A 25,865-nucleotide genomic window follows, 5' to 3' on the forward strand; every position below is an offset into this window, starting at 1 on the left:
CAGTTATATTGTAAAACAAATGAATCTCACTGACTAAATTCTAGTACCTGAGTCATTTCTGGGTCTGTTTTTTGAAAAAGATTTTGTTTATTTAATTTTAGAGTGAAAAGGAAAGGAGAAAGAGAGGGAGAAAAACACCAATGTGTGGATGCCTCTGGTGCACCCCATACTGGGGACCTGGACCACAACCCAGGCATATGCCCTGATTGGGAATCAATCAGTGACCCTTTGGTTTGCAGGCCAGCATTCAATCCACTGAGCCACACCAACCAGGGCTCGGTGTCTGTTTTTTTTAAATCAATTATAGTTCATCTTTCTTGCTCTTTTGCATTGAGGTGATTTCTGACTAGATGTCAGACATTATAATTTCTACTTTGTCGGGTGCTGGATAATTCTGCATTCCTGGGAATATTCTGGAACTTTGTTTGGGGCTGCAGGTAACTTACTTATAAACAGTCTGGCCATTCTTTCAGCTCTGGCTTTTAAGCTTTGTTCAACTGGACCACAGAAGTGTTTTATTTCCTCACTACTGAGAAAAAAACCTGCCTGAGTTTTTCACCAAGAGCGAGTGTGGGGCCAGTCTCTCTTCCTCCATTTTGACCAGAAGCAAAATTTTGGGCTCTTTTAAAAAAATTCCATTTGAAAGAATTTATCAGAACCTCACGGGCTCCTGACAGTGTCATGCGGCAGAGATCAGCCCCGCCAGCAGCACCAACACGTCTGCCATCCTCCCCGGTGGGCGTTAGTGGGAGGGCTGTGCGGCTCAGTCCCACCCCTGGAACAGGGCAGACTCCTTCATTTAGCTTCACTTTCACGAGGGAACATACTCTGCATGATTTAAATATTTTGAAATGTATTGGGATTCACTCTTTAACCAAACACGTAGTCTATTTTGTCAACTGCTTCGTGTGCACTTGAAATGGCAATTAAGTCTGTTTGGTAAATGGCATTGTTCAAATGTTCTACATAATTATGTTTCCCTGGTGGTTCTATCGATTACTGAGAAGACTGTGTTAAAATCTCCAACTAGGTTCGATTTGTTTATTTCTGCTACGCTCTGCTGTTCTGTACAGACACCTGTAGGGTCACTGGGTCTTCCAGCGGAACTGAACCCTTTATTGTCAGGCCACATTTGCCTTCAACTCAGGTGCTTCTCCTGGCCCGAAAGGCCACTTAGTGGGATGTTCTTTTTGCCGCATCAACTCTCTTACATTACGCTTGCACGTTACATATGTTTCCCAATTCTTTCACTTTCACTATGTGTTTGAGCCGGTGTTTTTTGTCCATTTGGTCTAGCAACGGCTATTTTGGAGTTTTTAGTCTAAATTTAATGCCATTATTAGTGTGGTTGAATTTAAGTTTACCACTTGCTATTTGTTTTCTATTTGTGTCATCTGTATCTTGTTCTTTTTTCCTTAAGTTTCCTGATTAGTTTGGATAAAATAATTACTTGAGAATATCCTGTCTTATGTGCACTACTGGCTTGTTAGTTACACCTCTGTGTTTTCTTTGGGGAATTTAGGACACAGGCTTTTAAATGATCTCCGTCCACCTTCAAACAGCCCTGACCCTCTGGGCAGAGCCAATTGCTGCGTGCACGCCACTCTCACCTCAGTTCTGTGGTTTCTTCTTTTCTGGCTGCTTTTAAGATTTTCTTTTTTATCATGGCTTTCAGAATTTTATAGTGTGTCTTCCTGTATTTTTGTAATATTTATTCTGCTTGTGGTTTATTGAGCTCCTTGGATGTTTGAGTTTATAATTCTGGCCATTATTTGTCAAGTCATTTTTGACTGCCCCCCTTTTTCTGGGACTCCAATCACATGTGATAAAACACCTTATTTTCTTTGGTCAGCTTTTTTGGCCTGTGCTTCACTGGGACCCACATGAGTCACTCACTGATAGATTCTTTCTCCGTGGCCCTGCCCAGGGCCAGGCACACATGATGGACAGCCTGCCGCTTTCCAAGTGTGCACTCACTGGACCCCACAATAAGGGCACTGGAGGGACTGAGATGACGCACGATCAACAAGAGATCAGCAAGAACAGCCTCAGCCGATGTGGCTGTCACTGGATTCCCGCCTTGTCAGAAGATGGTCCAGGGCTGACCCCTAGGTGGTACTATTTTCTGGGGGTCCTGTTGATTTCATACTGAACGTTCCCATTGTTGAGAGAACAAGCTTGTCCTCGTTTTAATGCCCTTATCCTGATAAGGATTTGTCTTTGTTGCCCTTGGAATTTCTTCCGCACCACCTGTGGGCTGAGTGGCTCACTCACCATCGCCCGTCTTGTATTAAATTGCTAAGGAATTCATTTTACTGCAAAGGAAACATGGCCGCAGGCACACACTTGAACTTCCAGCTCCTCCCAAGTTCCCCCTACCCAGAACAGCTGGCCCGACAGAATGGAAGGTGATCTGTGTTACATTTTGTGTTCGTATTTTCCTTCCCTGCCTTGCAGCGCCCACCTGTACAGGAGCGCATTTCCTGCGCATGGAGTTATACTGCAGCCACATGATTCACTTGGGACATAGAAGACTCAGCACCCAGCATGTGGTTTGCCACTTCTGTCCCCTGTGCTGTTCCCCTGGCACAGTCTGAGGAAAGGGGTGGTGCTGCCAGACTGGGACCCAGTGAAGACGCTGGTCAGAGCTGCAAGTGGCCTGAGAAAAGGTGAGAGTGATGTACCTGCTGACCCTTCAATCCCAAGCCCTTGTTATCACAGCAGACAAGTCACGCTGACTGGCCAGCCTGTTCACCTTTCTCTTCTTTTCTCTGCACATTTGGGCTCTCCTGCCTGAAAGGGACTTATTTCCAAGGATGGATGTTCCCACTTGGGGACACAATGAAGCCATCACACTTATTCAGATGCTCATCAGCTATGTGCGGCTATTCTGGTGACTGAACCGATAGGATGGCAGAGTGGCCCCAACACTAACCACAGACAGGAAGTGGGGTGTGGTTACTGCCCAGCTGGGCTTCATGACTCCCACGGCGACAAATAAATGCAACACAGGCACTTCGGGATAAAAATTTGAATCCCTTCACCAGGTAAAGAATCCTAACCTTAGATACTTAGGCACTGGTGGGACACAGGCAAACACGGACCACGGACTGGAGGGTGGGGTGGGGTAGGAGACTTAAGTACAACTGCTGCAACCTCTTCTCTGGCTGCAGAAACAGTGACAATGCAGACTGTCTTCCTGGCCCGGTGTGTGTGCCCGTGTGCCTGTGTGAGACGGCACGCACACCAGTTTAACTACTACTCACTTCCCCCACTTCTTGGTGTCTACTACTATTTTATAGAGGGAAGATGAATGGTGGTGAATGAACCTGTTTTTTTCAGGGTTGAACTTTGTAACTAAGGTTTCATGTTAGAGTGTACCCAGGCAGGCATGTGACTATGCTGGAATTGACGTCTCCTAGAGGACTCGAGGAGTCGTATTTTGGGGAGAAGGCCAAAGCATCTGTTTGGAGGCATGGTCGTCGTATCACGTCAGGGGGAAACACAGTGGCTGTGCCACACATAGTGGGTGTACCTCATAGTTGGTGTACCACACATAGTGGGTGTACCTCACATAGTGGGGCATGCCACACACAGTGGGTGCGCCACATAGTGGGTGTACTTCACACATGAGAAGGGTGAGAATGAAGGCTGGGTAGCTGTGGGACGAACAGTGCTGGTCATTCGTCAAGAGCTCCTGGTTGGGTCAGCAGATATTGGGGAGGGACTGGGACATTGGTAGTGAAAACTGGCAGGGTGGCAGAGGAGAGGGCAGAGACTTTCTTCTTTTCTGGATTCTGACGGAGCCTCCAGCAGCAGCCGTTCCCATCAGAATGTAGGAGAGCTGAACACACACAGGAGGAGGCAGGTCCCAGGCAAGTCCACGGCAGGCGCACACCCATCGCCACGGGCAGCATACTGCCCTGTCTCTGTTCCACGGCTGCTGTGACTTCTTCGACCAGAAACCTGGGTCCATCTTTGGATGTAAAATATCCAGATTCTGTCTTTGCTTTATCCTTTCCCTTTACTTAAAGAAGTTAAATAAATTTAACCCAAAAGGCAAAACACATTTATGTTGAAGTGGGCCCACAAGCACAAAGTAGCAAATAAAAAGGGCTGCCGCACGAACAATGGCACTGTGGTGTGTCCTCCTGTCACGCCTGCCAGTGGCTCCCGACTTGTTTCTGTGAACAAACCACGTCTCTGAGGGTCACCTGAGCCCTGAAGCCAGGGGCTCCACAACCTCGATGCTTTCGTACACAGCATTCGGGACTGTAATACAACAGTTCTATTTGGTTCACTTCTATTTCTACATCCTTTACGGATTTAATAGGAGGACTGGAAAGTTTATTTAAGGTGTGTGTGCTTAATATAGAGAAATGACTCAAATCAATTCAGCAGGGCGGCAGCCACGTGAGCCTGACTTCTGTGAAATGTCAGCCTTTGTCCACGAGACACTGAAACACGCCAGACCCTCGCTTCGCTGCTTCTGCAGAATTTCAGTTGTTTCCCAAACATGCTAGAAATCTCATCTTGACTGGCTCTCCCATCACGGCCTAAGCAATGTTTGTGTTGTCTATCTAATAAAAAAACAACACACGTAACAAAGAGCATCTTCAAGTACATAGGACTTTGTTTTATTCATTCCACTGAAAATCCAAAGTTCTTTACATGACACCCTTTCCAGCAGGGCCCCACAGGCGGCAGGGCCAGGGCTGCACTCGCTGCTCTGTCCTCGCCTCACACTGAAGGGATTACGTTCTGACTCTATGTACACTCACAGTTCTGAAGGCCATTCCGTCACTACGGCACAGAAAGTGGATCAGGAGGCACAAACATCCATTCAAAGTCTGCTTCTCAGAGATTTTTTTCCTGAAAATGCCCAGCGGCATTTCATTCCAAAAGCCCTTCATCCACAGACACGAAGGACGGAGGCCGCAGGCTCGGGCCCCTTCCCTCAGAATATCTTAGTTTATTCGCCTCCTTCATTGGTCGTGGGTAGGTTTTCCTCTTTTAAAAATGAACCTTTATGCATTTTATGATTATAGAATTAATTACCGTCAGCTACCATGGCTGCATCTGAGATGTCTGACAAGCCGAGCGCCCGGAACGGGCCTCAGCCCACCCCGGCCCTATGTGCGTCCTGGCTGGCAGTGAGCAGCTGGAACAAGGTGGAGGCGACGCTGACTGGAGGCCAGGGGTGTCCTGACGTCTAGCGGCAGACACGCATGTCGTGCCGCAGGAAGTTAGTAAACATTTTCCCTGTGCTTCTGGCCCTGGTGGTCACTTTCAAGCCCCTAATGTAACATTCATTTTAGAAATTAAAACAAAAAATGATTTCCCCAAAGGAACCCGGAGGCTTTGCTTCAGGGCACAGACTGGAGTCTGTGGTCATGACTGTGCTTTAAGGACAGGTCCCAGCCGTGGCCTAGGGAGAGGAATCACAGCTATTTCGGGAAGAGCAGAGGCAACACTGTTGCGTCCCCCTTCCTGTGCCAGGAAGCACCTCTCCTCCCCTCACCCAAGTTCTGAGGGGCCTGAGTTCTTCTCCGTCAGAGCCAATGCCACCCTTGTCACCGTGACAGGAGGGACATCTGCCGGCTGTCACCTGCTCCCGCTACCCTCCACACTGTTTCTGTCCATACAGTTCATCTGCCTGCAGGGCGGCTCCTTCACCCTACTCACCACGGAGCCAGAGCAAAGGGGAGATGGTCACTCCCAGCAGGGCCCGCGCGTCTGCCCCAGGGCTGCCATCTGCCCCAGGTGCACAGCCCTGCAACAGACGACGGGACCAGTCCTCTGTCCTCACTCGCGCCACCCACATTCAATGCTTCCACTGTGGTTGATGCTACGATGAAGTAGATGACCTCATATTAAAACAGAAATACCAAGCTGGTAACATTTATAAAAAAAAAGAGGGGGATTAAAAAGGATTAAGGATCGGAAATAGCAGTTCTGGGCTGGTGCTTGCTCGTGGTGGCCCAAACAGGAGAGAAACTGACCTGGTCGAGAGAGGCCAGAGAGAAAGCGACGTCAAAGACACAAACAGCCTCAGATTCTATCAAAAAAGGCCTATAAATAAATATCCTCTGACCCTCAAAAGAAAATGAAGTAGAAAAACAATTTTTCTTTAAAAAAATGCTGTGTCTCCTGAAGTATCTAAATGAAGTTTATAAAATACTCATGAACTCCCACAAATATAGAAATGTTTAAAAACCAGATGGCGGGTTGGCCACACTGTGACCCCAGAGGTCGGCAGAGGGTTTGTGCTGGAACCGAAACGTGCCACACGTCCCACCTTCCAAGTGTGTGTGGAGGCCGCCTGCCTGTGTGTGCTGCCTCCAGCTGACCACAGGGGCAGTGTGGAAAGAGGGAGATGGAAACCCCAAACCAGGGCACCGTGGGTGAAAACAAGCCATGCCTGGTTTCCACCCAGCCCCCCGGGGACCTGCCTGATGCACAGGAAGACACCTGGAACCGGGCCACGACGCACAGGGCACGCCCCATGCAGTCTTGCTGTGAGGAGACCAGGCGCTACGGGCATGAGGTTTTCTGTCCAGGTGCCCCACAGGCGCCCCACAGGCTAGTGCCTCACAGAGAAGCAGCGTGAAAACAAACCCAGCCTCTGGAAGGCGGGCCTGCGGACAGTAAACGTGCAGCCTATGTGGAGAGTAGAACCTGGAGGTGGTCACAGCGAATGGGCTTGTGGCCACGTGGAGGCGGGGTAGTGACCGCCAGGGAGCAGCCTCATCTCTTCAGCACCTTCTGTCCTAGTCCAGTTTCTTATGCCCGGGCTTCTTCCCAGCATCCAAGTTCTCAGGGCTGAAGTCAGCACAGAAGCCGTTGGGGGTAGGAGCAGGGGGCGTCTGTGCACAGCTCTCGAATGGTGGCTGGTTGGGGTACAGATACTCCTCTGCAAAGTCTGGATCCATTTCCGCAAACCTGTTGAAGTCGGCTGGAAAGACAAGGATACCATGGTTGCTGGGGCCTTGGGGGTAGACGTCTAGAGTGTGGAGCTCTTTCCTGGGCCTATGACGTGCCTGCTGCTCCTGCTGCAGGGCTGGGGTCTATGCTGACGGTCTTGGACATGAGGACAGGACAGGAACCGCACTCAGGTTTTCTCTGCTGTGAACACAACCACAGCAGAAGCGAAGAGGCAGCCACTTGCCCTCTCAGCTACTCCTGCTCTGGGGAGGCCCCAGACAACTGCACGCCCCTGAATTCAGTGGGTCCTCAGGACACTGAGCACGTGTGAAGAAGGCACTGCTCACCACAGGGGCTGGGTCAGGGATGGGACAGATTCCTGCACTCAGGCACCCCGAGAGCAAGTGAAGCTCAGAGGCCTGCAGGTAGGACCCTGCAGGCTCCAAGGACACACACGTTATCCCCTTGAGTGAGAAGCCCAGAATGGCTTTTACTGGAAACGTCTGCAGCAGGTCAGGCTCACTACGAACCTCATCGGCAGCCCCCAGTCACCAGAAGCACGGCCTACCTTAATGCAGATGCACGACTGTGTGTGCACGCACGGCCAACAACCCCCACCCGTGTCTGACATTTGGATGCAATTTTAAAACATGTCCAAACAAGACGTGCACGCTGACCTTTCCTGAGCAAATGTCTGCCTGTTTTCTAGCAAGAACACATGCTCATTTCTAAATGTGCACGCTGGCCGGTGTGCAGAGCAGGCTACCTTCCAAGATCCTGTTGCCTGGCTGCCCTCCCCACCCCACAGGAGGGTTTCAGATTCTGGTGCCTTAAAGATTCTGACCATCCTGCTTTGTGCAGCCACAGATAATGAAGCCAAACCTTCCCAGAGAGGAGCTGCCCAACAGTCGGTCCTTGCAGGCAGGTGGACTCGCTCCTGCACTGGGACCCTGACTGTGGATGCCCTGCCCTGGCACACACACCCACAGCCCCCAGGACAGCATCTGTCCTAGGTCCGAGCTCTCTACATCCGAGCTTTTGGAATCTGATTCTATTCATCACCTGAAGAAATCAGATTCGAAAGCTCCCACCACCCATCATGGCCAGGTTTCAGGGAAGGGCCTTCCTCTTGAGAATTTCCAAGTTATAGGAGACACAGGGTGCCTGGTGATCACAGGTGGGCAGGGGCTCCAGGTGTGTCCCCCACTTTCTGTACAAGTGGGCCATCCTCCCTGCCCCCAGTGCCTCTCACCAAATGTGATCCTCCCCTTCTCCTCCTGGTCGATTGCCCGGAAGAGGTCGGTCACAGTGAGCTCCGCCACCCCTAAGGCCGTCTTGAGGATGCTGGACAGGGCGTCCTCGTCTATGCTACCGTCCTCCTGAGACCCGTACATCTGTAAGGCAAGCCTGGCGTTACCCCGAGGTCCCCCTCCTTTGTCCTCGGCCCTGCCAGCCCCAACCTCCTGTCCAGAGTGGCCCGGTTTTCTCCCTCGATGTTGCACCTCTCCGGTAGGCTCCCACCCCACAAGGCAGCATGGCCAGAGCCGGTCTGTCAGTGTAGGGACTACGAAGATGCATCACAGGTCTGACATGCTCCATGTCTCACTGTCCCCACAAATTAAACTTGCATGCTGCACTTGCCTTGAACGCCAGCTGCATGGTGTCCAGGGTTTGGGCCGGCCGGCAGACAACGGACAAGGCGACCACGTACTCCCTGGGGTCCATCTCGCCGCCCCCGCTCTGTGAAAGGGAGATGCCCTCAGGGGCCGCTCAGCCACCTCCCTTGGGAGAGCTGGGTTCAACAGCGGCCGCTGCGTGTTAACTAAAGGTTAGCTCCACGAAAACTTGAGAGTGTTTGTCTACATGAAAAGAGCACTTGGAAGGACGTTCATAACCACTGACTTTTCCAAGGTAACCCTACCTTTTTAGGCCATTACAACTGATTGTCAGTATGTGAGGCATGATGCCTGTTGCCTGCAAAACCTTTCCTTTTAGAAAAAGACCTGCCAACAACAGGGGCCACATTCGGGCCCTGAGAACCTCGCCTGCGGGAACCACACAGTGCGCATGCAGAATAAAGGTGAGTCCCCACTGGGTGCGGACACACGGCACCAGGCCAGCCACAGGTACCAAGCAGGCCGAGTTCACGCCAGGTCGCAAGCCCATGCGTGCCCGGCTCTGGGAAGGTGTTTAGCCTCCAGTCTGAGGCTCTCTGAGGCTTCTACCTGTGAGACCACTGTGCCCTCGAAACACTCAACAATGAAAATGAACAACCCACCTGCTGTGGTGAGATGTCTGGTGTTTGACGGAGGCTCACTGCTGACACATCATCAGTGTCACCAGCTGGGACCGCGCTCACTCTCCTATTTCAAACCTGACACTGTTGTCAAAGAGCCAAGTGAAATTCAGCCACAGCTGGGGCTCTGACAGGAACAGAAACCCACAGCCTCAACTCAGGGAAAGCCGTCTAGTCGGGGGGACCCCCGGGGTGGGCCCACCCGCTCAGCGCCGCATGGTGGTGCTTCACGACGACCTGCAGACGCACGAGGTCTCCTGCGACCACATCGGCCACCCCACTCTCCTCGCTCTGCCATGCCAGGCCATGCTGGGCCTTGTGGCCATGAAGAACACGCACCACTGTCACACGGAACATGGTACATTATACACACATGAAACTGTGTTCACACGGAAGACGCTCTGTTGTTCACATGCAGCGTTCATGACTGAAGGAGCCCCTTGGCACACATCGCATGACTGGAGGTCTGGCTGAGCTGGGTCAGCGGGGCCTCTGGGACAGGAGGGCAGGGGCCGCCGGCCTGCATCGCCGTGTGACCTGATTTAAGGAAACCTAAACTATGGACATGTTCATCAGCAACATGGATTTAAATGTTGAATTTTTTGTGCATTTAAAAACACGGGAGAAAATACCCTATGAGACAGGTGGGCTGTTAGGATGGGGCCCTTTAGGGGTGGTTTTCCCTTTTCTACTTCCCTTTCTACCAAAATTGACTAAAGAATGTTCTTATTACAAGAAAAACAATTTATATTTTGAGAAGTTGAAGGTTTGGCAGCCCCTCCCCACCCCCCGCCCCTCACCAGGTGACAGGGCTACCTCATCAAACAGGGAAAACATATCGGCCAGCGTGTCCGAGACAGGGACCTCCAGGTATGCCGCAAACTCGGAGACGTCGATCTTCCCTCCCCTCTTCATTCGGGCACTTTCTGCGTATCTGCCCAGATCTTTTTCAAGTTTTTCTGGTTTCAGGCTAAACAAAAAAGAGAAAAAGGATTGTTTCACTAAGATCACAGAATGCCCAAAACAGGAAGTTTACTGTTTTAAGACCTACCACAATATCAAAATTATGTATCGGTTGAGCAGCTAGTTTTCAAGAAGAGGCTTCTAATAACTCGAAGGCATGCAGCGAGTTTGGTCTAAGTGTCTGCAGAAGCGCTTGCACCCCGGGCCGGGCGCACACCAGGACGCCCCGGGGGCGGCTCCAGGGGGAGCGGGCATCGACCAGGAGGGGGTTTGAGGTGCTCGCTGCTGTGTGGACTGAAGTAAAAAACAGTAACAAACCACCAGAATAAGCACTCCGACTCTCTCCTCGATTCCCTGTCCCGACAGGGAGACGTCAGGCTGTGCTCGGGTGCCACTGGGACCTTCAGCTCGGGCACCGACACCTGCAGGGTGGAGGCCCCTGTGAGGTTCTGCCAGAAGCTTCCGGTCCCGTACAAAGCTTTTCTCTCACTGTTGCCGAATACAACACACCTGCCTTGTCACACGCTGCAGCCCCGGTGCTTGTCACAGATTTCAAGTGAGCATCCTAACTGTTCAAGAGTAAACAAAACAAAACAAAACAAGGCACTCACCCCAGTCCCCTCACCAGCCTGGCAAATTCTAGAAGACAGGTGTCTGCAGGGAGTCGGAGCTGTCCTTCCGCCAGGGCCAGCTGGCAGTCCTCGAAGGTGTAGTCAGTTACGGAGACGCCCAGGGCCCTACGGCAGAGAGGAGGGGCCCTATCATGAGCAAGGCAGCCGCTTCCCTGGGGTCTATCCTGAGTCGGCTCTCCTGGCAGAAACCCTGGCAGTGGCAATGCCGGCCCGCACACCCTACATCCTGCTCTGAGCCCCCATGGTACCCTCACCACGCGGTGATTTTTACTGAGGGGAAGACTCAGAATATCAAGAGGCACAGACGGGAGACGAGGAAAAGTCCATGTTTAGCACTAAACATAAGTGCCTGATAGCTGACTGTGACTTTCAATTACTTGGAACCTGGGGCCACCCCAAGCTTTGCTGTTAGCTCAGAATTATCCCGGTTTGCGCCCCATTAGACGACAAGTGTGCATTGGGCCTTAATGATAACACTGTTCAGGGGAGTGTTTGATGGGAAGCTCAACTCTTCACAGGTCACCAGGGGTCGCTTTTATCAGAGCTGGCACTGCTCTGAATTTGGGGAGGGAGTCAGAACTCAGCCCCTCTCAGAATGTGTCAGAGTCCATATGAAAACCTCTCCTGACTATTAAACATTCAGGGGAGGAAATTTACCCAGTATAGAAGACCAAACGGCCCCCCACCCTAATAACGGAATGAGTTCCAATCACTAGAATAAAAGTTCCTGCTGCCATGACGACAGTGTGCAACGATGTGAGAAAGAAACAGCGGCTCCGACGCTCTCCTCGTCCAGCTCAGGCGTAACCCTTCGGGGACGGGAGTCAGAATCCTATCAGCAGTGTCTCGGGCTATTCCACAGGAAGGCAGGGTAAGGCCAGCCCAGGGGCTGCCCACAGAGCCCTCGGGGATCCTGCCCTGCCCAGGTGCATTCAAAGGTGAGACTAAGACGAGAGAGGGGACAGCCCACTGAAATTCTGCGGTGACAAGAGGGTGCCCATGGGTTCCTTGTCCTTTCCCATGGAATCTATCGACATTCCCCACTATCAATGTGGACAGTTTCTTTAGGATACACATCTTTAAAATCGTTAATAGTTAATTTCAATGTATACTAAGAATATTTACATCTAACCTGTTGAGCCTGCCATTTCATGGGTGGATGTTATTTTTTATCAAGAGGTTGAACAAGGATGTCACTGAGCCCTGGCTTCCCCAAAGTTGAGGGTTAAGTGCATCCTGGTGTCTGGTGTGTGCTTGAGAGAGAGGGAGGAGGAGTTTCAGGGATGGTGGGAGGGGCAGTGCACTCTGTCCCTAGCACCCAGCTTTCTGAGGAGCCCACGGACAAAGACCGAACATGCTGCTGAGTTCTAATTCATGCATGTGGAGATGACATGCACGATTTTGCCCAATACAGCCTCACAGAATGCAGTAAAGTGAGGATGCAATGTGTGCACTGAGATATTTACTTTAGACGGTTAAGTCACACAGGTCAGCAAGAGCAACTGTTAAAACCTCCTATGCAGCTGTGTGGACCGCATGCACGTGACACTCACTGTCAGAGCCACTGAACTGCTGAGCAGCCCCCAGGCACCGAGGCAGGCAAAGTCAGGGGCAGCCCCTGCTGCCCTGGAATAGGAATGAGGAGATGGGGAGAGGATGGGACAGGAGGGACGAGGACAATTGGAGTGGGAGGGATGTGAGCTGACACCACCACTGCCTGGAACAAGCTGGGAACAGTGGGCAAGAGGAGGTGGGCAAGGTCCTGACTGTGGCATGGGTGCGGTACCAGTGGGACGAGTCACTGCACAAGCCTAGGTGTGCAGCGACCACACTGAACTTGGTGCGGTGGAGCAGGAGCATTAACAAACTGTATGCGTAGGCGGGCAGCGAGGCTTCAAGGATGCTGCTGCCCAGACCCCGAAGTCTACACAGATCAGCGCCCTCACCGGGGGCTCTGCTGCTGGTCACTACGGGGGCGCCCACACACACAGCACCTGGGGGCACTGATGGATGTGGGCACATTCGATGTTCGTGAAATTGAGTGATGATTAAGCTTCTTCCGAAATGCTGAGCAACAGAATGCCACTGGACAAAAGCCAGAGGTGCACAGTGTGTGCCCCCAAGGCACAGTCTGTGCTTGTTCACTCGGTTGTCAGGAGCCTGTTTTCCACGTGCTATTGGCTTCCTTATTTTTAGCAGTGCTAAGGAGGAAAACAGCAGGTGAACGAGAGTCCTGAGTGTCTCTGACCCCAGGACTTCCCTGGGGGTCAGAGAGTCTGGGGGAGGAGGAAGGCACACTCACTCGGCCATGACGCGGCGCACATTGCTGGCATACAGGGCGGGGTCCTTCTTCTCCTCCTCCGAAGGGCTGTACACTGGGAGGAACTGAGCACACGGAGAAGGCCACGTCACTTCCACAGTGTCACGAGACACCCACCTTACCTATGCCGACCTTAAGTGACAATCGTGAGACTGACAAAATTGAGATCTGCCAAAGCACTTCCCATTAGAATCATGTCCGAAGTGGTCGTGTGTGCACATACACACACGCACACGTGTGTGGAAAGCTCCCAGCTTGCCACTGCTCCCTAGGAGTGCACGCTCTCCTGACACCAAAGCTTTGGCCCGTGTACCGTATTTATAACTTCATACAGGGGCTTGGTCTTTAGACACAAAAGAGTTATGTACATGTGTATTTTCATTTCTGAAGTTCTCAGTTTTGTGCTGAGGATAACAAAACAAACTATTTCTATCTAGGAGACAGTGATTAGCTCTTTGACATTGACTGTATTTGGAGACTACAGTAAGTTGTCCCACGAATGTGTCTTTGAGTGAGCAACACTCACAAGGCCCTTTAAGTAAGTCCTACCATGCAGAAGAGGCAAACAAGCACGAACCCTTTTTGTTTAATACGAGTACTTAAGAATTCAGGAACATCCTGAAATCCTATTAATTCTCATCATAGAACTCTGTTCGCTGACGACTACATGGAAAAGAACCACGTAAACTGCAGCAGCGCCTCCCACTAGCATCAGCGTCCTGGAGGGGCGACACCAGGAGGAAATACATTTAGAGGGATTTCATGAGCCATGCAGCTTCTTTCTGATGCTTACGATTAGAAGCCAGGTCTGAAATAGAGCTGTTTCCACCGGCAGGTGAGCCACATAAAATATCTTAAGCAGAGGCCCTGCCACACTTGGACTTGGGCCGAGGCCCTTCCGGCTCAGTCCTGAGTGTTAAGTGGCATACATTCTACTGAAGGGGAAAACCTGGCGGAAAGCCGGCTCATCTACAGTCAGTATTACTCTGCAAAATTTACCGGAAGGTAGTAAACTGTTTCATTAAATATTTAAGTTGCCTATAACTCATCTTTAATTTTCAGGTATAAGAGTAGCCTGTTAATTCCCTTTTTAAGAAAATGAACTCTATTCCTCATTCACTCAGATAACATTTACAAGCCAAACAAATATAATTTATTTCAGCTGACAGGATGGGCATTGCAACTTTGTCTGAGACATTCCACGGGATGCAAACTGAAAGGCAGGCTACATGACCTGACCAAGTGTCAGAGAGAGGATGACAGACAGCATGACACATTTAGCGGTAGGAATTTAGCAGTATTAGTATCAGATAAAAACTAGAACATTATTCACCGCATATGTGTCAATTTTATATGTCCCTAAGCTGTACTAAGCATAATAAAAGAATGATGGATTTGTAGACTTAAAAAATCTTATCTGAATGTATTCAAAATCATCAAAGAGACACAAACTAACTGATGCAGAATTACTGGGAAGCACCTCTGAGGAGCCAGTGAGAAATGAGAGGAGTCCAGAGACAGATGATGTAACACTGTGTCTATACAGACCCCACACAACACAATGCAACGCTGTATCTATGTAGATGCCTACGTAGCATTGTATCCACACAGACAACATAACACTGTATAGCATTATGTTTGTACAGACACTGATATAATACTAAATCTACAAAAGACCTCGATAGAATGTGTCTACAACCCCGATATAACATTGTGTAACGCTCTATCTATACAAACCTCAATTTCAATTCGATTGTGAAGCTGACACAGGGTGAGCCACAGGATTTCCAACCTTAAAAACAAGTAGATTTATAGCACTGGTTAAAAAAATTCCATTGAGTTAAACTACTTCCAAATCTGGAGCAAAACTCCAGATCCCTTGCCCTGCAGAGGGCAGCACTGGACAGCTAATTCTCCTTCAGGAGATGGGTGCTGAGCCTTCCTCAGCCTAAATCCGAACCTTGAAACACAGCGTGAGAGACAAGGCTACTTTTATTACATAGCAGTCTTCCCTATTCTTCTTAAACACACCTGTACCTGCAACTTTAGTTTGCACTGCAAGCCACTATTTCCCAAGCTTGTCTTCCAGCTCAGGAATCTCGTTCACCTGTCCTGGCCCTGGAGATGTCTTGGCAGCCCAGGCTGAACAGGCCCTAGGCCATGCCATCCCCAAGCCTGGCTCCCAGAGTTCCTGACCTCAGAATGAGTGTCTCCACACTTTTATTTGCATGAGTGGAGATGTGGAGCCATCTAGAATCCTGTCCCTGAGCCTTTGCTCACTACCCCCTTGATACACAGTCCCCCTCTCAACTCTTACACACCCCACTTCTGCCTTATCACTGACAGCTCCAAGCCCAGTCCACCAAACCCCAAAGGAGCCCCTTACCAACCCTCCTCCCAGCTTACACCTCGCTTCTCACCACCCACTGTCCACATTCCAGACTCAGAAATGCAAAGGCCACCACTCAAGGTGACATGCCGCACCTCATGGCACCTCCCCAGAGTCCCAATCCAAACACCTTGGCGAGGCCTGGGGGCCCTGGGAGGGTTCTGGCCTAGCCTCAGCACCCACCCCTCCTTTTCCAAATACCAGCTCAAACAGCAGCACCCTGGAGGCCCGATGTGCCTGGAACCCCTGTGCCTTTCCCCCCATAGCTGAGCAAGAGGGGGGCAGCCACCTGGAGGTCTGCTGCCTCTTCCAGGGATAGGATGGTAATTGCTGAGCTGACAGACACAGGGCAGGAAAAGAAGACTTACAATTATTTTCTCAATGGGGCTGAGGGAGGGCACTTAATTTAAGCCCTGGAACCCAAGGTGTGAAGACGGCCTGATTTTTACATTTAGTTTTCGCAACAGGCTGAGTCTCACTGCTATCAAACAGCAGCGGGTCCCGTATTCAGGTCTCACTTTTGCTAAAAGTAACTGGGGCACTTCTTGGCGGAACAGGACAAACAAGACAGCACAATGTCTGACTTACGCTCCGGGTCCTTGCCATGTCCACGTGATGGTGTCCTGGGGGCAAGAAATGAGTGGATGAAGCAGGGCTAGGAGTCAGGCCCCAGGAATTCCTGTGGAGGCCACATGGGCTCCTCCCTCCGCAGACATGCCCATCCCCGTCTCTGCCCTCATCCTAGCCTTCCACTGACCCCAGCAATGCTGGTCTCCCCATCTTTCTAAGTCCACTCTGTGGCAAAGGAGAAGCTGGGTGCTCACCACCTCTAGGTCCCTGGACCTCCTCCCAGATACACTCATCTCTCTTCCCACAAATCCAAGGTCACCATTGCCAACCTCCACCTAAGACCCGGCCCCAGATCCCCTGTCTGCCCTCCCCCTTTCGAGGTGTCCCTGGCAACTCCAGTCTGCAATGAGCAGTCCACCTTGTCCATCTGCTCTCTCGGGCATGCTCACGCAGGCCTGGTAAGCAGGGCCTACGGCACCCGCCTGCCTGTCACCATCCCAGCCACATTCCACCCCAACACCCACCTGCACCCCCACTCCTGTGGGTCAGCCCCAGGCTTGGGAAGCGGTAGAACAGGCCACTGTGGGGCTGTGTCTCCTGCACCCCCATGCCAGCCTAGGGCCCCACGGGGGCATTTCATACCCTCTCCATCCTCAGCCTCGGCAGCCACACCCGGCACCGAGGTGAGGACACTGGATAACAGGTGCCTGTTTCTACCCTGATGCCGGTCACCCACGTGAGCTTTTGCCTTCTACAGTCCTGACACCCGCTGCACGCCATCTCAGAGGGCCGTGCGAACCCATGGCACAGAGTTCCCCGTCCCCCACGTTGCCCCCTTGGCATGGGTCTGTGCTCAAACCCGCCAGCAGTGGGGCTGCTCCTTTGGGGATGCAGCTGAGCATGGGACCCCGGCCCTCGGCACAGGGCAAAGCACATGCTACGCTTCTCTGACTCCTGAGCCGAATGCTGCCAGAACCCAGTGAGGAACCCTGCTTAAAATACACTCACGATAGAACAAACATAAAGAACGGGAAATCCAGCATTCTACACACCGATGTCAGATTCTCCAGAGAAGAGTGAATAAATACACCTCTTCAGTTTCAGGTGTGCTGTGAGAATAATGTTACCTGTCCATCTGAGTGGCGACCGGTTCTGACTGACATTTACTGGCCGCTCAGAGAGCCTTGACCGTGCCTGCCCACACCTGCAGGCATAGGGTCTGGTGTGCAGAAGCTGCTTGTGTCCACAGACGCCGCGTGTAATTCTGCCACCATCTAACACCAGGGACTCCAGAGCCCACTGTGCCTGGACCCGAGTCCCTTCCTTTGCTGTCATAAAGACACACTGTGGCGGAGAGAAAGCCCTGTGTTACGAGCAGATGCACCTCACGGCCCGCCCTGGGGACCACGCCGGTGCCTCTGGTGCCCAGAGAGCCCGAGACATGAGTGTGTGTGGACCACTCTCTACTTCAAGAGGCTTTTAGCTCATGGAGGCCAGAGGATGTCCACCGAATGGGGCTACAGCCCAGGTGAGACACAGCTGGCAGGGAAAGCAAGCCACAGGGCGCCGAGAGGAGGGGATGGTGTGGCGGCTTCCCAGAGGTGGACACAGAGGCCAGTGAGGCCTCGGCCAGAACCTGCTCTGAGGACACGGGCAGGCTCTGCCCCTGAGCTGGGGGTCCCTCAAGATTGTTCAGGAGCTCTGAAGCCAAAATATCCCTTTTGTCCTCTTAAACAAACCAAACCTCGACACCCAACCAAGGCAAGATAAAGGCACACAAACCACAAAGTCCCCTGAATCCTGTCTCCCTGCTGCCCCAGCCTTTCAGAACTGAAGTATTCCTTGACATTTCCTGGGGCGTGAACTGGGCAGTGAGAGCTGCTGACAACATGGGGGGTGGTGTTTGATGTGCAATGTCAGGACTGACCCCGTGAGAGAAAGACCACCTCCTCCTGACCTGTGGAGGCAGGACTCCGTGCGGAATTTTGGGGAACGTTCTGGAATACCGGGGCGAATCGGATATCGGTGCATCCGAACACCTCCCAGCTCTCATGCCCAGGCCATTCACTTCGACGCGGATCCTCAGGAGAGCAGACTCACCAGTTGGTTTGGGTACCGCAGAACCACGGGCTGGACAGGGACTCCCGGGATAAAGGCACCTGCGGGAAAAGGGACGAAGGAACACCATCTCACTGCTGTGGCAGCAGGGCCGGCGCCTGCACATCTCGTGCTGGCCGCGGGATAAAACGGGCTTCCCGCCAGGCCTTCCTGGTCACCCGAGATCCAGAGCCTACAAGGTTCCCTCCATATCTGTGCTGGTGGGAAATACTCGGTGAACTCTGGGGTTGAGGCCCTGCCGGCAGGAAGCAGACGGGAGCGCCTGCAGGCTGACCTGCCCTTTGGTGGGACAGCTGAGAGGCTTGGTGGGAGCGAGGGTCTTCCCTACTTTCTCGAAAAGAAAACAACATAATTAAGAAAGCTACATACCAGGTTTGAAGGTAATTAGGCAGGTCCTGTTGGTACAAGTTCCCTCTGGAAAAATCATGATCTTGAAATTAAAAAAAAAAAAGAGTTCAGCAATAAAGAGACATAATTCCGAGTTCACAGGTGCCAATTTTCACAATCTAATTCCCGACTGCTAACATAATTTAGATACCTTAATCGTTTTCAGTTGAACAAGTTGAAATGCATTATGGAAGCTCACACTGATTTCCTCTCTAACTATATGGGATTTAGGTGTCTCTAGATGCAGTGCAAACAGTCAACAGCAGCCTTCTCAGACCAGGGGCTGCAGATGGGTAACCATGGTCCCACCCCCCAGCTGCAGCAAGGACCAGGCACAACTGCACAGAGTGAATGTTCGTGAGGAGCAGGCGTCCCACAGGCAGAGCAGGACATGGGCGCACAGATGACAGACAGCCCTCGCCTAAAGGACTTGGGAGTCAGGACAGCCCTGAAGGAAGTGGGGGTGCCGGCCCAGTAAGTGGAAACATGAACAGAATCTGCTCTGAAGCAACACCTGCCCCACTGGACTTCCAGTCGCTGACTTGTGCTGACTTCTGGCAGAGGAACGTGAACTTTCCCCACTGCAGAAAAACAGAGCCCAGGTGGGTGCTTTCAATTCGGGCTCTTGAAGAGAAGACCATCTCCAGGTGGCACTGAGCCAGCAGGAGTCCAACCCAGCCGTGCCCAAGGGTCCGGCAAGCAAGCTGAAGGAGGAAGGGGAATGACTTGTACTTGTAGGGGTGGCAACCCAGGGGACCACTCCGAGTGGCTGCCCATGGGCACAGGTGCTGAGACCCGGGCCCCCCAACCTCAGTGTTTCCAGAGAAGCCAGGACCCAGACTCCTGTGGGGTTCCCAGCTTCTCAATGTTGGCTCAGTTGGGGAAAAAAACACAGCATGGGCCAAACACACCCACGACTACCACCATACGAGGCCAACGCCTCACAGCCTGGGTTGGGAGGCAGACCCATGACAGGCAGTGTGACCCAGGCTGCCCAGGAGCAGTGCTTGCTCCTACTTAGTGGGCGAATGCACCTCTCGGACACGCGGCCACACTGACTACGGGCAGGTTAGCAGCTCTTTCCAACTTAGAGCTTATAAAAAGGTTTATTGCTAATAATGATGATGGAGGGTAGGGGACTTGAGATACAGATCTGAATGGGTTCTCCTTATTTCTTTAAATTTAAAAATTCCAGAACCAAAAGTACCTATTTAGCAGATTCTTAGATTTGCACACTCATCAAGACTAAAGGAACTAAATACTTCTGGCCCCCAGGGAAGGCAACTTCTGGCCTTTTGGTTTCTCCCCACCCCCCTAACCCATCTTTAAGGAACCTTTTGGAATAAGCCTGCTCTCATGTGAGCAGGGCTGCGTCACCTGCGGCCACTTGCCCTTCGACTGCGCCCGTCTCCTGATCTCCTCCACGGTCCTTCTGCGGGAGTCCTGGTCAGACCGGGACACAAAGACTGGCCGTATGTACTTTATCAGAGCTGAAAGAGAGGGCGAGGCGTCGTGTCGAGGTGCACTGCCTCCGCCCCAGCAGGCTGGACGAGAGGCGGGACCCTCAGGTGTCCCAAGGGCTACACTCCAGGGTGGGCAAGAATGCACCTGACCACAAGGCACGGACTCCTGACTGCTGAAAACCAGTGAGAAAGGGAGGGGTGGCAACACTGCTCCCTGCAACCCACAGGAGGGTCCTCTCCAGTCCAGACCAGACCCTGGGCTTGAACATGCAGCCTGCAGAACGGTGAGAAATGAATGCCTGTTGTTTAAGAGCCGCCCTGTTGTGACCCTTTGTGACCATGGCCTGGAGAGATGCCCCCTGGCCCACATCTAATCAAGTCAATATTGAAAGCTCCCATTTTGCCAACAGCAGCCAGTGATATACCGGACCTTCCCTCAAAATGTCCATCTTATCAAAATAAAATCCACACAACAGTCTTCAGTATAACTGTCAAAGGAACACTAATGTGTTAGGTGCCATGTGGGAACTCAGCAGGTGGATGAAGCAGGGATGTGGGGCCAGTGGATGCCCCTGTTCCCACAGCCCTTGCCCCAGCATGGCCTGCCTCTGCCTGGACCAGCCCTGCTCCGGAACCCAAGTGAACTGTAAAGGCAGAGAGGCTGGTAGGCGAGGACGAGAGCAGAGGCAGGGGTAGGGCAGCTGGAGGAAGACCCAGGCATTTGAGACGGGGCACAGGCTGGCCGGCCCTCCGGGGCACCACGGACAGCGCTCCAGCTGGACTGGGCTGGGCCAGGCCGGGCATGTTTTCACCTGTGAAGTGAGTTACCGTCATTGTGGGAACTGTAAGTAACTTGCCCCAGGTTACTTACAGTTCCCACAATGACGGTGACTGCTCAGTGGTGACCCCAAAAAGACATGTCCACGTCCTAACCCCCAGAACATTTTAAAGAAAAGGTCTTTGCAGATGTCATTAGGTGAGGATCTTGAAGTGAGATCGCCCTGGATTACCCAGTGACAAGTGTCTTTATAAGACACACAGACACACAGACACAGGGAGGGGCCATGGGACAACAGAGACAGATGCTGGAGTGACTCAGCCACAAGCCTGGGGACGCCTGGAGCCCGAGGAGCTGGGAGAGGCAGGAAGGACTCTCCCCATCCTGGCGTCCCCCAGGGAGCTCAGCCCTGAGACACCTCGATGAGGAAGTTTCTGGCTCCAGAGAGAGCGCCCATATTTCTGTTGTTTTAAGCCACCAGTTTCCATAATCTGTCACGCAGCGTAAGGATGCTCACATGCCTGGGTTTAGGGCACAGCGACTAGGGCACCGGGCTGGAGCTACTGAGCTGTTCCCACACTTCTAGATGGAATCCTCTGTGATAGAACTTGAAGATGTACTTCAATGAGTTATAGCTGAGGGCAATAGTGTGCTAACAAAAAATAAAAACCACAACAATTACTATTACAGAGGAGATCACAAAGAAGGAAAAAAGGGGGAACGCAAGACCCAGTGCCTATTCCCTGTGGGAGTGACCAGCACCAACCAGCAGGTGGGGGGCTCCTCCCTCCAGTGGGTGGGGAGGGGTCTTACTCACTTCCCCATATGGGAATGTCTCTGCTCTCAGCCTTCATCACAATGGAGGACATGGTCATGGTGACAGGAATGGCGTCGAAGTAGGAGGAGTGTGGTGCCAGGGTGAGGATGGCCGCCTCGGTGGGCAGGGCCTGCTGCCCCTTCACGGCCACCCAGTGGAAGCCGCCAATGAACCACATGGTACGCATGATGGCCTTGAGCAGGAAGTCCACGACCCTGTGAGAGAATGCGCAAGTCAAATGAGGCCAAGCGGTGGGCCCCAGCCCCACCCACCTCGTTAGGCACACGCCAGTCACAAGGGGCCAGTCACACGGTGACCAGCCCTGGGGGCTCAGTGCTGACCTGGCTCAGCCATCCAGGGCCAATTCATACTTGCAACAACTGTTACTGAAATGTCCTCTACAGGGGAAAGGTACTGTTCCCTTTGTTCAAATGTGCAGTGGGGGTCTTCTTCATTCATTTATTCAGGAAAATCAAGGGCCAGCTCTCTTGCATCCCTCAGCAACTTTAAGATAACACAGGACCCAGGAATATATAACAGGGGCCGAATTATACATACTGATACCTTAAAGGTTAGAAAAATATTTACTAGCATTCTAAGTATGTAAATACATTTTAAGTGATAAAGCATGAATACACCTAGTGCACATACCAGGGCATGACCCGGAGCTGAGATCAGCAGCAGAGAGAGGCCTGCGTGTAAACTCCCCAATCTCACCTCCCACAGGTTGTCCGAGGGTCCCAGAATCAGATGTCATGTCATTACAATGAGCCTTTTCTGGGTATAATTAGATAAGCAGTAAGTGTGGAAGATAAAATAAAAACAAGCCTAGATCAACTGAATTTACTTCCTATTTATTTTTTTAAGCATATGAGGATTTTGGCATTTAAGTCTGTACATTCCCTTTCATGGTAACCTCTGGCAATGACAAACAAGATCACTATGCGACATGTCACTGAAGCCGCACATTGACGAGTGTCCTGGCAAGTGCGTCACCGGGGCTGCACGCATGCCAGCCCACAGGGAGAAGGCGTCAGCTTCACAAGGAGCCACATCGCACTTGGCCGCTGGTTGACCTCCGTGGTCAACCTGGGCAAAGTCACTGCAGAAGCACCAGAGCCTCAAGCCCCACTGGACTGACCTCCCGAGAGGCTTGAAAACTCTCAAGAAAATTCCAGAAGATGAGGCCTGACTGCTCTGAGCCGTCGCCGGTTGCCAGAAGAGTGCAGGACCCTGAGAAGCCACTGGAAACATCTGCTTGAGGATGAGGATCCTCAGCGACTGAGGCTGCACACGGGGATGCCAGGGACCGAGCGCGAAGCTTTACCGCTAGAGCCAGTGGGACTGTGCAGGCACACACTTGCAACTACGTGTCCCACTGCACATGTCTGATGCACGTTATTGTTCACAGTAACAACGTGCACAGACATGAAAGCGGACAGACGCCCTGTGACACATGAGGAGGAGGAAGTGAAGCTTCGAGGAAGAAGAAACGGGGCTGTGGAGGAAGCTGCCATGGGAACAGGAACAACCCTGGGAAGGCAGGTTCGGAGGCAGGAGGAAGAGGAGAGCTGTTTTTAAAAAGTGGGGATCAAATCTCAATCTTTCTCTTAAGGATACACCCACCACCTCAGGTCAAAGCTCAAGTGGCCCACAGCAAAACGCGAGGGAGGGGGTGACCTGACCGTTCCCCAAAGGTCTTAGAGGAATCCCATTCCCGCCAAAGTGCAGAAGGCTGCATGGATGCTGGCCTCAGAGCACAGCCCTCTGGCTGCTCGATGCCGGGGCCCAGCGCCACTCACGCTAAGGCTCAGCCTGCGGTGACAGGCCCAAGGCGCCCCAGCTTTTCCAGAAGAACACATCGGGACACAGATCTATCTACATGAGGGCAGGGACCTCCACCTTCTCCTCCATCCTCCACCTAGCACACATGTGGACAGCTTCACGTCTGGGATCTGGGCAGACCTAGCCATGTGACAGGGGATAGACTGTGAGCCACANGGGGCCCAGCGCCACTCACGCTAAGGCTCAGCCTGCGGTGACAGGCCCAAGGCGCCCGAGCTTTTCCAGAAGAACACATCGGGACACAGATCTATCTACATGAGGGCAGGGACCGCCACCTTCTCCTCCATCCTCCACCTAGCACACATGTGGACAGCTTCACGTCTGGGATCTGGGCAGACCTAGCCATGTGACAGGGGATAGACTGTGAGCCACAGAGATGCCCAGAGCTGGCTCAGAAGGGGGAGGGGCTTAAAAACTCACACTGTCATCAGTATTGTTGCACAAGGTCAAGAACGAGGCCCTCTGGGAAGTGCAGAGAACACGAAAGCACTCTTGGAAATCAATGGTCTCGCTGCAGAAATGACCAATTCAAGAGAAAGTCTGGAAAACGAGGAGCAGGGAATCTCCAGGAACAAGCAGAAAAAAGGCGGGAAGCAGCACAGACTATAAGGGCAGAGGAGAAGAGTCTCTCTGAGCTGAATGAAGACATAAATCTTCACACCGTCGAGGTGCTGAGCACAATGGATTTTTTAAAAAGTCGCACACTTCAAAATTTCCTGCAAGAATTGTTGAAGTTACAAAGGACAAAAAAGACTCTAACCCCCCCGCCCCCTCCTCGTGAGGAGCCAACAGGTGTTCTAGCAACAACATGGAGGTGGGACAGGCAGTAGGCCCACATATTCAGAGCTCTGAGGACATAAGATTTGGAACCTTTAAAAAGTTTTTAAAATATTTTATTTATTTTTAGAGGGGAAGGGGGAATAAAGAGAGGGAGAGAAACGTCAATGTGTGGTTGCCTCTTGCACATCCACAACTGAGGTCCTGGCCCGCAACCCAGGCAATGTGCCCTGACTGGGAATTGGACCGGCAATCCTTTGGTTTGTGGGCTGGAGCTCAATCCACCGAGCCGCACCAGCCAGGGAAGGTTTGGAACCTTTAATTCTATTCCCAAACTATCCATCAATTGTGCAGGGAGAGGGAGATCACAGATATTAGCAGACATGAAACACATCTGAGTTCTTCTCGTATGTCCTCCTTCTAAGAAAAGAACCCGACACACCATAAAGTCTTGGACAAAAAAACAAGAAAAAGCAAGCCCAGGAAATAGCAGATGGTGCCCAAGAGAGCAGCAGACAGGAGCTGAGTGACACACGCTGGGAGGAGAACAGGGTCCCAGCAGTAGCGGTGACCACGAGGTCTGTGCTCAGGGCTCACTATGCTTTTGTTAAGAGGCAAAACAAAAGGTTGACATTCTGCAAAATAAAAAAAAAAGCTCAAGGAAGGGAAGTTCAAACACAAAGCCAGCTAATGGGCACACAACTTGGAGAATCACAGGCGTGAGAAAGGAACGTCCACCACCATGACCACGACAGGAGCGTGTACTAAGTCACCACAAGGTGGCACTGCAATGTGAGACCGCGTACAAATGCACCTCACTGCCTCCCACCATGTAGTTAGGGGTCTGTCCTCAAGAGACCAAGCAACAGGTCTTTCCTCGGGGTCACGGTGCCTACAGGAGACAAACTACAAGCAGGGAGTGGAGACTGCAGAGTGGGACCTGTAAGGGTGGGCTGCAGACTTGCCTTCTACCACCCGCCCTCCTTCACGACTCTACTCCCTCCATTCATGCAATGTCTACTGAGCACCCACTCTCTGCCAGGCATGAGGGCACATCAGGGTACCCAGGCAGAAACCTCTGCCTGCCTGCAGTTCACTCTCTAGGGTGGGAAATGAGTTTTTTAAAAAAAATTAGTGAATCATGGAGTAAATCAAAATGAACTATTATCCATGAAACAAGACAAATAAAAGGAAAGCAAAGCCAGGAGGGTCCGGAACAGCAGAGGGAAAACCACTGAGCACAGACATACAGTAATGAGCTAACCCTGTGCATATCTGAGTGAAGCACATCAAAGGGGGAGAACAGCCTGTGCAAAGGTCCTGGGGCGGGAGTGCATTAGAGAGCTGAAAAGATAGGAGTGTGGGAGGAGATGAAGGGAGGAGAAGGAAGACAGCGGGGGATGGGGGGGGCGCTGACAGGTGCTGATGGGAAGGAGAGTTTTACTCTGCGGTTCCTGTACACAGAGCACCTGCAGGGCTGAGGCAGCAGAGACCCACGCTCTGACTCCATGTATAGAGGAACCTTGACTGCTGTGTTGACACGGAGAAGCAGGAGAGCAGCTGACAGGCCACACTGGCACTTGGGC

General features: G+C 52.0%; 1 protein-coding gene across 3 annotated transcripts in view; it reads right to left on the reverse strand.

The window, feature by feature from the left end:
• Nucleotides 1-4,615: 4,615 nt before the first annotated feature.
• The window catches only part of LPCAT1 (lysophosphatidylcholine acyltransferase 1), a 41,992-nt gene continuing 20,742 nt past the window's right edge, over nucleotides 4,616-25,865 (reverse strand). The window contains exons 1-13 of one of the 3 annotated variants that reach the window (XM_037062958.1): nucleotides 21,999-22,060; nucleotides 21,658-21,872; nucleotides 19,977-20,089; nucleotides 18,582-18,642; nucleotides 18,195-18,253; nucleotides 16,113-16,147; nucleotides 14,873-14,927; nucleotides 13,118-13,200; nucleotides 10,795-10,920; nucleotides 10,037-10,190; nucleotides 8,566-8,664; nucleotides 8,177-8,318; nucleotides 5,019-6,955 (exon numbers count right to left, since the gene is read on the reverse strand). In XM_037062958.1, coding sequence (XP_036918853.1) covers nucleotides 6,771-6,955; nucleotides 8,177-8,318; nucleotides 8,566-8,664; nucleotides 10,037-10,190; nucleotides 10,795-10,920; nucleotides 13,118-13,200; nucleotides 14,873-14,927; nucleotides 16,113-16,147; nucleotides 18,195-18,253; nucleotides 18,582-18,642; nucleotides 19,977-20,089; nucleotides 21,658-21,844 — 1,299 coding nt within the window. In that variant the 5' untranslated portion in view covers nucleotides 21,845-21,872; nucleotides 21,999-22,060 and the 3' untranslated portion in view covers nucleotides 5,019-6,770. The other 2 variants (XM_037062956.1, XM_037062959.1) reach the window with 2 other exon arrangements.

Source organism: Sturnira hondurensis, unplaced genomic scaffold (assembly GCF_014824575.4).
Source record: "Sturnira hondurensis isolate 20B ecotype Veracruz unplaced genomic scaffold, ASM1482457v3 Scaffold0014384, whole genome shotgun sequence".
NCBI classification, from domain to species: Eukaryota; Metazoa; Chordata; class Mammalia; order Chiroptera; family Phyllostomidae; genus Sturnira; species Sturnira hondurensis.